At 42.8% G+C, this 13,294-nt stretch overlaps 1 protein-coding gene across 1 annotated transcript in view; it reads right to left on the bottom strand.

Annotated features, from left to right (window-relative positions):
* Positions 1 to 1,594, bottom strand: part of slc6a4b (solute carrier family 6 member 4b) — a 73,997-nt gene extending 72,403 nt beyond the window's left edge. Inside the window, exon 1 of the mRNA XM_073065838.1 lies at positions 1,035 to 1,594. Within this exon, the coding sequence (XP_072921939.1) occupies positions 1,035 to 1,464 (430 nt within the window). The 5' untranslated portion in view covers positions 1,465 to 1,594. The remainder of the gene's footprint in view (positions 1 to 1,034) is intronic.
* Positions 1,595 to 13,294: the final 11,700 nt, after the last annotated feature.

Here is a 13,294-nt window from a genome sequence, read left to right as displayed (position 1 = left end):
CCCCCCAGTCTGCGCTCACGGATCAATTTAACATACGATATTCAGTCTACACATCTGAACCATCTACGTTACCAACAGTCTTTTTCCGGTGTGCTTAGCCAATGGAAAACTATACTGGAGACACAAGAGGCAGCCTCCAGTAACACAGGATCACCTGGGAGAATTCAGAGGCCGACTGTTGGAAACTGTCTTTCACCGTCAGCGGGAGAACAGCTGCCAACCACATTGGATCTCCAAGACTTGCAAATTTGTTGCGGGTGATATTGAACGAACAAAAATAAAAGTACCTGTACTACGGATGCTGGAAATGAAAATAAAAGACAGAAAATGCCAATTGGAGAGCAAAATCACAGAAATAGGTTTCAGGTCGATTTCCTTTCCAGAAAGTGTGGTTCAGGTGTACTGATACACACTCGCTGTCTGATTTAGTAATTCCCAAGGATTTTGCCTTGTTCTGCTTCGGACAGCTTCATTGCTGGTTAGTCCGTGTGGCATCGGGAAAGCACAATAACAAAAGAGAAGTCGGCTGCGCAGATTTCCAATTCATGGAGGGGCACGGGGATTCTGGAAATCGGTGAACGAAGAAGATGGTAGTGATTGATTATGGTGGGTGGAGATTCCTGGCCATTTTCATCCTATCAGATACACCACCATCATTTTCAACTTAAATATGATGCATACGGTTTTCTGCAATTAATTATATTTAACCAAGATACATTACATTCAACATCGTTACTTTTCAAATTGTTAAGATACAAGGGACATAAGCATGTTTCTCCCAAATGTTTTAAAATGTTGTAGTGTGGGAATCGGGCTGAAAATGAAACGAAATTACAATTTTCAACCAAAAGCAAAACATTTTGGGTATTTCCATGGGCTTATCATGTCTCTTGGCCCAAGGTGTTAGATCAATTTGTTTAATCACTGCAGGTAAAAATTATTCGTCAAACTCTTTTGTTTAGGCATAGTAGTAGGATGCCCGAGACATTTGAGGACAAATAACTTGATGCACAATATATAAACCAGAATCTTACCGCCACCATTTTGATAGCAAATATAAGGAAATCTCCAGACATTTCCCAAATCCACAGCAAACCCAATAACTGACAACAAGAAGTCCATTTTTTTGCCCCACGTGTCCCTCTGGTCTGGGGCTCGGAACGGCGTGGCTTGTTGGTGATAGCCCGGACTGGTGGCGCTCTGGACTCCAACATTGTCAACAATTGCCGACGAGTCCTTGTGCGAGAGCACCACGTAACTCCGAGACAGTCGGCGCTCGGCACAGGGAAATTCGGTGTCCCCGACCGCCACGCAATCCCTTATCTTCTTGGCCGGCATCAGGAAACCGTTCTCACCCGGACAAATCTTGCCCAACTCCGTGCGACCGTTGGCTAACACCTTCCCCTTTGGGGTGGAGCCACTTTGGATAAGGTGCAGCGTGTTGCTGTGTTTGTTGCTCTCCATAGGGACTCGCTTGCCACCAAGTGTCTGTTGACCTAGAGGAAGCAACCAAGTGAAAATCTTAATGTTGGAAGATGAACCAAGCAGACTAAACCCTCTCTGTGAAAGATGCAAATTCACCAGTTTCAATCCAGCTCCCAGGAAAATGCAAGATCCAGTCCCAACTCTTACAGGTGGCCCTTGACCCGTAATTAAAGCGCCAAGAGGAAGGGGCAAACACAAATACGGCTTGTTGCAAACATATTTGAGAAGTTTCCATGACGATGTGACGTAAATGATCTAATGAATCGAACACCTGGAGCGAATCTAGGAAAATGGACATTCATGTGTGTACGAGTCAGATCAACCAGGGGAGTAGAGTCCTGTGGCAATTCAAACAGAAAATGGCGGTAAACTGTATTAAATCCAAGCCTTTGCGTCATATCATTGCTGAAAGTAGGCGGTAAGTTAGTAAATCCTATAAGAAGGAGTCACCTCCACAAAAAATTATCAAAACAAGTGGAAGTGGTCCCTTCAATTCTGTAGATGACAACATGGCAATTTATGCTCCAAATAAAAGCGGCCCAGAATGTTGCCCTTCCTATATTTTACCGTCACACCCTTCCAGTAGAACTTTGACGGGATTTCGTGAGGGTTTAAAAAATATATATATTCTTTGAGATTTACACTTTTGGTCTAGATTTTTCCCCACATTTTTATTCTTCTTTCGAATTATTATAAATACGCGCTTTTGGTGTATTTATATATATATAATGAACTGAAGCTGGGACATTCTCTCACGTTAACCGTCTGTTTCTGTTAATAACATTGTTCCCTATTCAATACTCATCGTTAACAGATAATGAACGGATCGATGCTCGAACCAGCCAGGACAAAGAACTCAGACAAGAATAAGTCCTAATACAGTTCTTAGAATTTACCAGTCATTAAACATTTCAGAAATTGTAGAAAAACGCATATTGAATTTTATATCGCTGGTGCTAAGTAAAATATGCATGTGTAGTTACCATTTAAATTTGTTTATCCCAAATTTCCTTCCTGTCAAATCTCACGCATTTGAAGCGAGTTTCACTCCCTCAAATCTAAAAACATATATAACCGCTTTCATCGGTTTTTATTGTTAAGAAACAGTTCTGTTGGATTTGTGACCTGCGTAGCTTTATTAAAAAATGCTTTTCTTGCCATTTTTAGCATGGTGTCCAATACATAAACATATTTACTAAGTGCAAGTGCATTTCTGTTTCTGGGAGACAATATTTCATATTCTCAAACGTTAAGCGCAATTGTTCAATATATTCACGTTGTCGCAATCCAAATCACAGTCCCCACACACCCAGCCCTAAGATAGTCCTGTACTACCCAATGCCTCTAAATCTAATAAATTGACAGGCTAAAATATCTAATCTGGTACATTTTAATTATACAATTTATCGGATATATATTGAAATTCGCATAATATGCAGAGCTGCACGGCTAACGTTAAGTGAATTTAACCTGTCGAAGACGAACACAATTTGGCAGCCAATAAACCTCCTTAAGTGGATATTCGTAAGCCGAATCCGCTCTTGGTCTCATTCGGTGTGGCCATACTTAATCTTTACGTCACAGTGTGTAACTGCTGTCCCTATGTGCCCGCAATAAAGCGACTACAATGAAACCCTGGCCACTTTGCTAGGTTGAGCCCTAAGCATAGATACTTGTATTGTTACAAGGCTCCTGTATCATTTATTCATTCATCCCAAGCACTCATCCTTGGCGTTAACTTTTCTTGTGAGCATTGGGAGCGTGTTGGTATTGTCTCTGAGTCTGCAAAATTGTTCACCTTTCGTTCCACTGGACTCACGAAAACTGACCTAACCCACAGATCTGCAGACTACCCAGCCGTTGCAGACAGGAAGAGCCGCCGCGCTGTTAATAGACGTGTTCGTGTCCGCATGAAGCGAGATACAGTCACGAACTTTGTTTTGCGTGTTACCCAGACACATCAATATAGACACAAGTTGAAGGGGGCCCTCCATTGATCGGGGTCGACCGTGGATGTTGTGTCCCAGCCGTCTACTAGATACGCAAGCCAGGACAGTACGATATGAAGAGCACGCTGTTGACCATGTTGTAGGCTACCCCTCTCCATGAAGGAACGGCAGAGACCGATACATTTTGGCATCGGGGGCGTCGCAGGAGCTGACAGCGTTGAACTCAACATAGGACTGCTTAGGGACTCCTGCTCCGACTGTTTACACGGGGTTTACTCCCGAAGCCTCCGAAGGCAGCGGAAGTTTGAAATCAGTATTTTCCTCCTCCTAGATGAGCTGCCAGCCACGGCTGATAAGCCCCATCTGCCCGAAGCGACTAGTTTTAAGGCGCCAGTTACCCACCTTTGCTCCTACTCCTGTGGGTAGAAACGGTTCGCCGGACTTAGTAGCTTAGTAACTAGCATGGATCGGGAGGGTTTAAACTAATTTGCAAGGGGGATGGGACCCGGAGCGATAGAGCAGTGAAAGAAGTGCATGGAGTAAAGCCAGATCTAACATATAGAGAGGCTTTGAGGAAAGAGAAGCAGAATAAAGGGTGTAAAGGTAGTAAGGTAGAAGGGCTAAAGTGTGTGTACTTCAATGCAAGAAGCATCAGGAACAATGGTGATGAACTGAGAGCTTGGATACATACATGGAATTATGACGTAGTGGCCATTACAGAGACTTAGCTGGCACCAGGGCAGGAATGGATTCTCAATATTCCTGGATTTCAGTGCTTTAAAAGGGATGGGTGGGGGGGGAGGGGAGGAGGGGTGGCATTACTGGCCAGGGATACTATTACAGCTACAGAAAGGGTGGGTAATGTAGCAGGATCCTCTTTTGAGTCAGTATGGGTGGAAGTCAGGAACAGGAAGGGAGCAGTTACTCTATTGGGGGTATTCTATAGGCTCCCTGGTAGTAGCAGAAATACCGAGGAGCAGATTGAGAGGCAGATTTTGGAAAAGTACAAAAATAACAGGGTTGTTATCATGAGTGACTTTAACTTCCCTAATATTGATTGGCGCTTGATTAGTTCCAAGGGTTTAGATGGGGCAGAGTTTGTTAAGTGTGTCCAGGATGGATTCCTGTCACAGTGTGTTGACAGGCCGACTAGGGGGAATGCCATACTAGATCTAGTATTAGGTAACGAACTGGGTCAGGTTACAGATCTGTCAGAGGGTGAGCATCTGGGGGACAGTGATCACCGCTCCCTGGACTTTAGCATTATCATGGAAAAGGATAGAATCAGAGAGGACAGGAAAATTTTTAATTGGGAAAATTATGAGGCTATAAGGCTAGAACTTATGGGTGTGAATTGGGATGATGTTTTTGCAGGGAAATGTACTAGGGTCATGTGGTCGAAGTTTAAGGATCTTTTGCAGGATGTTAGGGATAAATTTGTTACAATGAGGAAGATAAAAATGGTAGGGTGAAGGAACCATGGGTGACAAGTGAGGTGGAAAATCTAGTCAGGTGGAAGAAGGCAGCATACATGAGGTTTAGGAAGCAAGGATCAGATGGGTCTATTGAGGAATATAGGGTAACAAGAAAGGAGCTTAAGAAGGGGCTGAGAAGAGCAAGAAGGGGGCATGAGAAGGCCCTGGCGAGTAGGGTAAAGGAAAACCCCAAGGCATTCTTCAATTATGTGAAGAACAAAAGGATGACAGGAGTGAAGGTAGGATCGATTAGAGATAAAGGTGGGAAGATGTGCCTGGAGGCTGTGGGAGTGAGCAAGGTCCTCAATGAATACTTCTCTTCGGTATTCACTACTGAGAGGGAACTTGATGATGGTGAGGACAATATGAGTGAGGTTGATCTTCTGGAGCATGTTGATATTAAGAGAGAGGAGGTGTTGGAGTTGTTAAAATACATTAGGATGGATAAGTCCCCAGGGCCTGATGAAATATTCCCCAGGCTGCTCCATGAGGCAAGGGAAGAGATTGCTGAACCTCTGGCTAGGATCTTTATGTCCTTGTCGTCCACGGGAATGGTACTGGAGGATTGGAGGGACGCGAATGTTGTCCCCTTGTTCAAAAAAGGTAGTAGAGATAGTCCAGGTAATTATAGACCAGTGAGCCTTATGTCTGTGGTGGGAAAGCTGTTGGAAAAGATTCTTAGAGATAGGATTTATGGGCATTTAGAGAATCATGGTCTGATCAGGGACAGTCAGCATGGCTTTGCGAAGAGCAGATCGTGTCTAACAAGCCTGATAGAGTTCTTTGAGGAGGTGACCAGGCATATATATGAGGGTAGTGCAGTGGATGTGATCTACATGGATTTTAGTAAGGCATTTGACAAGGTTCCACACAGTAGGCTTATTCAGAAAGTCAGAAGGCATGGAATCCAGGGAAGTTTGGCCAGGTGGGTTCAAAATTGGCTTGCCTGCAGAAGGCAGAGGGTTGTGGTGGAGGGAGTACATTCAGATTGGAGGGTTGTGACTAGTGGTGTCCCACAAGGATCTGTTCTGGGACCTCTACTTTTTGTGATCTTTATTATCGACCTGGATGTGGGGGTAGAAGGGTGGGTTGGCAAGTTTGCAGATGACACAAAGGTTGGTGGTGTTGTAGATAGTGTAGAGGATTGTCGATGATTGCAGAGAGACATTGATAGGATGCAGAAGTGGGCTGAGAAGTGGCAGATGGAGTTCAACCCGGAGAAGTGTGAGGTGGTACACTTTGGAAGGACAAACTCCAAGGCAGAGTACAAAGTAAATGGCAGGATACTTGGTAGTGTGGAGGAGCAGAGGGATCCGGGGCTACATGTCCACAGATCCCTGAAAGTTGCCTCACAGGTAGATAGGGTAATTAAGAAAGCTTATGGAGTGTTAGCTTTCATAAATCGAGGGCTAGAGTTTAAGAGACGCAATGTAATGATGCAGCTCTATAAAACTCTAGTTAGGCCACACTTGGAGTACTGTGTCCTGTTCTGGTTGTCTCACTATAGGAAGGATGTGGAAGCATTGGAAAGGGTACAGAGGAGATTTACCAGGATGCTGCCTGGTTTAGAGAGTATGGATTATGATCAGAGATTAAGGGAGCTAGGGCTTTACTCTTTGGAGAGAAGGAGGATGAGAGGAGACGTGATAGACGTGTATAAGATATTAAGAGGAATAGACAGAGTGGACAGCCAGCGCCTCTTCCCCAGGGCACCTCTGCTCGGTACAAGAGGACATGGTTTTAAGGTAAGGGGAAGGAAGTTCAAGGGGGATATTAGTGGAAAGTTTTTCACTCAGAGAGTGGTTCGTGCGTGGAATGCACTGCCTGAGTCAGTGGTGAAGGCAGATACATTAGTGAAGTTTAAGAGACTACTAGACAGGTATATGGAGGAATTTAAGGTGAGGTGGGGTTATATGGGAGGCAGGGTTTGAGGGTCGGCACAACATTGTGGGCCGAAGGGCCTGTAATGTGCTGTACTATTCTACGTTCTATGTTCTAAGCCACACGTGAAGGCCAGGAGCTTGACGTGGTTGTCAGAGGCTATTTGAGACGCACGTCTTTGGAAGAATTTAATAAGTAGTGGGAGCTTATCCCCACTATCACCACCGGCTATGGCAACTTTAAGGAACCAAACATAAACAGAAGCACACGTAGGTATATAAAAATGTTTTTCACTGTGTCTAGGTACATGCAACATAATAAACTAATTACCAATTCTAAACTCCAAGTAGTGCTTTTAACTCAACTATTTAATGCAAGGCCAATCAAAGTCCCTATCGTGAGAGGTGGTAAGGGTAAGGCCGGCCAGTGGGGCTCTGGTGAGGCAGTACAGACCAATCTCTTGTACAGTGGATACAATGGATTAGAAACATTGATGAACTCCAAGCACAGCATCGACTTTAGAGTGCAATAGAGACGGGAGGTCATCGATGGCCTATACTCCACATGGAGCTCAGGGCCCAAGAAGAAGAAGAACTTAAAGCAATAAAGTAGGCCCCAGACTGATTAAAATGCACCTTAAAGCTGGCGGGTTCGCTCACCAGCTGACAGCAGATATCTGGGGAAATCTTTCCATGAAATGTTTGTACCCCAAATACCGACATGACTTCCTTTCTCTGCGGTTCTGTTTCATTTTGTGTCTGATGTACAGCGGCCCTGGATTCTGGTCATTTATGCTCTGATTGAATATCCATTGTCTCTCTCTTATGTCACCCACTATCAAGAAGCGAATGCCACAACCTCGGGTGGCCGGTAGATTATTCTGAGGGCTCTGATATTTTATTTTTTGCTTTTTTAAATTATCTGCGTTTTATTAATTATATTATAATGTATTGTTGCGCTTGGAGATTTTATGTGTTATTGTTGAGTCTTCTTCAGGTTTACTTTGAAGTTGCAATTGTCCTTGGATACTTCCAATTAATGCTCCTCCAGACTTTGCAGGTATCCAATTAAGTAACCTTAGGCATTCTTTCCTCTATCAGAATGGTTGCTAGTAACCTTGCAAAGAGTCTGGAGTTTTAATAAACTGGAGTGTATTTAAAGGGGCAGGACGAATCCCTCGGGTCTCGGCCGGCCTGATCCTTGCCTAGCGAAGTTGTGACCGAGTTATCCAAGACCTTGTAAGTTCTACTGTTTTGTATTGTCAATAAAATTTCTGGATTTGTTTAACCATTCTGAGCCTTTGATCCTGTGCTTGCTCGGAGATGCAGCAAGACTGGGAATGACTCCTTAATCAAACTTTTGGTTCCTTCAGTCGGCTTTTCCCGTGACTGACACTGAATGTTCACACGCGTGGCGTCACTAATAACGCAAACATATAAAGAATACAATGCGAAATACAACTAGGTTCTTCCCTAACGTTAGACCCGCATCGCAGGCCACTGAAGTTTGAAAATACTTGGATTTTTACTTGTCTTGTTTGCATGGCTGTTCAAATGGATCAGTAAGTCAGCCACGGACGGTCGCAGTCTCGGCTGCGAAAAGAGGGTAGCAACCCCACCCGATAAAGACCCAGAGCTGCAGGACCGCCAATAGAAGCTCCAAGGACCTCATCCTTGGGATGGGAAGGGGAAGACGGGCTGGTCCAGGACGGAGGACTCTGGCGAGCTGTTGTGGCGGTCAATATCCCTGTAGGGGTGACAGGCGAAGGAGAGGGTGGACAGCCTCCCAGCTCCAGCGTCTCAGGCGCCATCCCGATCTCCAGCGCTGTCGTTTCCTCCGAGTGCTCTGATTTCCTCCAATTGCTTCGAACATTAGGCCATGCGCCGTAAGGCCAGGCGTGCTGCGAGACAAAACCTACCGTGAATTACCCCGAGTGTATGTGGATGCTGGGAATGTGAGGAGAACAGCACAAAGAGGAAATTAACTGGAGGGACAGGGGTCTCCAAACCTTTTATGCCATGGACCAGGAGAAGCAGACATTCTGTTTGAATGTCAAGCGTTCTATGTTCAATTAGTGCGCTGTGAGCTATCAGGTAAAGCACCATGTTCGGAAATTATGTGAACAATTCCCAACCTGGCATGCAGGGTTATTGGCTTAAAAAGGGTTGGGAACCGCTGCTAGATCAGGTTCTTCACCAGATCTGAAAAACACGAAGTCGCTATTTATGTTTACTAAACCCGAATTTTGTGTGTGTGTGTGTGTGTGCGTGTGTGGTGAAAACCACGCGCGACTGACGAATCCCGGCATTGCTCCTCTTCCTGGCTCGCTCACTCCTTCTAAGGCCAAACACGGTGGGCATAGATCAGCTCAAAGCCGAACCGCACCATGTGGATTCGCAATAAAACACTGTCTACACAACGCCAAGGGAACAAACATTGGGTGAAGGACGTGGAAGAAACTGGGTTTCTCGGCTTGGATAACTAATATGCGTCAGCACTAAAGCATTTAAATAAGAGAACTATAGAGCAAAAACACGTTGACAAGGGCGGACAGTCAATGGCCACTTTATTAGGTTCCTCCTGTACCCGATAAAGTGGCCACTGAGTGTATGTCTGTGGTCTTCTGCTGCTGTAGCCCATCCACTTCAAGGTGTGACATTTGTGCATACAGATTTGCTCTTCTTCACACTGTTGTTGAACTCGTGGTTATTTGAGTTACTGTCAGCTTGAACCAGTCTGGCCATTCTCTGGTACTGAACAACAAAGGAACCTTTTGGTCATGTCTGCACGCTTTTGTGCATTGATTTGCTGCCACATGATAGGCTGATTAGATATTTGCATTAACGAGCAGGTGTACGTAATAAAGTGGCCACCTAGTGTATAATGGGGAGGGAGGATGAGATATTTTTGCACAGAATGATTAACTGCCATTTACAATCTTCACTCACATTCACAGTTTAGGTCTAACCCTCGGATCCTTGAAGAATCCCAATAAAACAGTAAATCCCAATAACCCTCTATAAGTAGATTCATGGCCATGACGAAGAGGACTACGGATATAGTGCAGCCAGTCGCAATACCCGTCTCTACTCGCTGCCATGATGTTACGTAGTTCTGCACACTGAACCTTAGGTGAATCCCCTCGAAAGAGCTTGCCAGGATCTTGGTGACCTTCTCCGGGATATGGTAGTGTTTCAGTGCTGTCTTGATGAGCTTGTGTGGCACTGTACCATAGGCATCGGCTAAATCTGACCACACAACCGTCAGGATCCCTTTGGTTGCCTTGGCCTCCTTTAACAGCTGGGTTATAACACTTGTGTGTTCCACACATCCTGGGAGTCCGGGAATCCCTCTCTTCTGCACTGCCATATCTATGTATTGGTTTTCTCCATGTATGATGTCAGCCTTCTTGCTAGAACAGTGAAGAAGATTTTCCCTTCGATGTTGAGGAGGGAAATGGTTCTGAACTGCTTAATTTCAGTTGAGTTTTCCTCTTCTGGCACAAAACATGCTGGAAGATCATAGCAGCTTTAGGAATACAAGGGAGAACCAGGAAGAGAGCCGTTAACACCAGGGCACAAGCAGCAGAGAGAGAATCCAGCTGGCTTTGACTGCGAAGGGACGATAGTAGCTGGAAGTCTGACTGTCGGGGGTAGAATATTGATCACCTTCTGCTGTCCCACCATCCCGAGGATAGGGGATGAAACATCTGGAGATGGATGGACCTGGCTGATGACTCGACGGTCCAGCTGTTTAAGGTCTAGATCTTAAACACAGTCACATTCACAGTCTAGCTCTAACCCTCCCATCCATGAGGAATCCAATAAAACAGCAAATTACTCTTCAGATAAGGGAAGTACAGCAAGATGAACTGGCCACAAGTCTATTACCTTACCTAGACATAAGAGATTCTGCAGATACTGTAAATCCACAGTAAAACACACACACACAAAGCTGGAGGAACTCAGCAGGTCAGGCAGCATATATGGAAAAGAATAAAGAGTGGATGTTTCAGCCCAAGACCCTTGATCAGGTCCTAACCTGCTGAGCTCTTGCAGCATTTTGCGTGCAGGTACCTTGCCTGTCTGCAGAAAGAGACAGTATTCTGTAATGTACTGCACAAATTCATAGGGTTTACTTACTAATAATTACAATGATAAAGTTATATTTTGACAAATTACTGATGATAAATTGCAAATCAAATTATTCCCATTAACACTCCATTGTAAATATTGTTAAGCATCTCTTGGCATTCACTCAAGGCAATTTTTTGAATAAAACTTGAACTCAGACAACAAATACTTCTCTGCAGTTGGTCTAGGGGCTTTGAGCAGTGAGGAGATCAGTTAGAGGGTTATGAACTAACCATGCCATTTCATGCCATTTCAAAATTGGTTTTGCTGAAGAAACAATTGTAATGATGTTTCGATGTACAGCACAGTGCAAGTCTGAGGCACGTAAAAAGATTCTATAAAGTGACGATGCTTTCAAAAGTAATGAAATGAAAAGTTTCTAAATATCAGAAAATTTACTATAGAGAGCAGTAAACAGTAAAGGAAAACTAAATCAATATTTGTTGTGACCACCCTTTGCCTTTAAAATTGCATCAGTTCTCTGAGGTACACTGTCGTGCAGTTTTATTAAAAAAATCAGCTGGTAGGTTGTTCCAAGCATATTGGAGAATTTGCCACAGTTCTTCTGCAGGCTATGGCTGTCTTGCTTGCTTCTGTCTCTCCAGGTCATCCCAGGCAGCCTCAATCAGGGCTCTGTGGAAGCCGTACCATCTGAAACCATATAAAAATCTAGCATGCCTAAGAATTTTGCACTGTGCTGTATGTATAAACTAAACCAGGATATTCACTGCATTTACAGAAACAGAATCAGGTTTAATATCACTAGGATATGTCATGAAATTTGTTAACTTGGTGGCAACAGTACAATGCAATACATGATAATACAGAGAAAAAATAAATGTCAATTACAGTAAGTATATATATTAAATAGCTAAATTAAAAATAGTGTAAAAACAGTTTATTCCTTCATGGATCTGTTCCAGGATGGCCAATTGATGTCTTTTGAGAAATTAGTAACTAAATACACTCTCTCGTATTCACATTTCCTGCAGTATCTTCAGGTCAGACACTTCTTACAAAAAAACTTAAGTAATTTTCCATATATACAAGATTCTGACCTGTTAGATATTATTTTTAAAATGAATCCTTTAGTGAAGGGTTTTATTGGGTAAATTTATAATTTATTGTTACAACAGCACAATTACCCTGATTAAGATTGGGAGAGAAAGCTTAACATGACCCTGATAACTGAAGATTGGTTGCGGATTTTGAAGTTGGTTAACTCTTCTTCGATCTGTGCCAATCACTCTCTAATTCAATTTAAAATTGTACATCGTTACTATTTGACAAAGGAGAGACTGTCTAAAATGTTTCCTAATGTCGATAGTCAGTGTGACAGATGTAAAACCGAGACAGCCACATTGACACATATGTTTTGGTCGTGTTCTGTACTGAAACATTTTTGGAAGTGTATTTTCTCTACAATTTCTAAAGTTTTAAAAATTAATTTACAACCTAATAAATTGACAGTTTTATTTGGTATAGTCCCTCAATATATTCATGGTATTTCTCCACCAGACCAATGTGTAATTGCATTTGTTACATTATTGGGCAGAAGGGCTATTTTGTTGAAATGGAAAGATGCTTCTGCTCCGACTTTGATACAATGGTTCTCTCAGGTGATGTTATGCCTTAGTTTGGAGAAAATCACAAGTCGAACTTTCGATCCTTGATTTAATTTTGAGAAAAGTTGGGGTTCATTCGCCCACTACTATCATTTGATTTGAGTTAATTAATATGGTTTCCTTCCGATTTTTGAGTTGACGGATTGGTTTTTTTTTCTATGGAAGCTTGTATGACGTATAGCTCCGGGGTTGTGCTCCCAATGGTTTTTTTTTGTTCGTTTCTTTTTCAGTTACTAGGGGTTTTTTTTTGTAGTTAGTAGGGGTTCTTCTTTTACCTCCTTTTTCTTTCAAAAAATATTCTTAACACTTTATTTCCTCTTATTATTGTTGATATATTGCTTAGCTTTGTTAATCGGTTATTTGCTAATTTAATTCTTTATTATACATAATGACATATTGACAATGTATCTTTTTTGTTAATCTTCAATAATAATTAATAAAAATATTTTAAAATGAAATGAAAAACAGAAAGAATATATTTTTAAAAAGTGAGGTAGTGTTCACGGGTTCAATGTCCATTTTGGAACTAGGGATATTAAAGTGCAGTAAGATCCCTGATTCCAATCAGATTTTGGAGCTTTAAACTTTTGTTTCTGATCCTTTTATTATTTGATGCCTCTTTTCTGAAAGAAAAGTACATTGCAATTATTTAGTGTCTTACTTTTTAAGTATTTTAAATCTTAAGGCAGTGGGTGTAAATACTGAATCATAAAGACATACTGCAGACTGAAAGTCCATGACGAACT

Source organism: Hemitrygon akajei, chromosome 14 (genome assembly GCF_048418815.1).
Source record: "Hemitrygon akajei chromosome 14, sHemAka1.3, whole genome shotgun sequence".
NCBI classification, from domain to species: domain Eukaryota; kingdom Metazoa; phylum Chordata; class Chondrichthyes; order Myliobatiformes; family Dasyatidae; genus Hemitrygon; species Hemitrygon akajei.
Note: the sequence above shows the minus strand (reverse complement) of the source record. Positions and strands in the feature narration are given on the sequence as shown.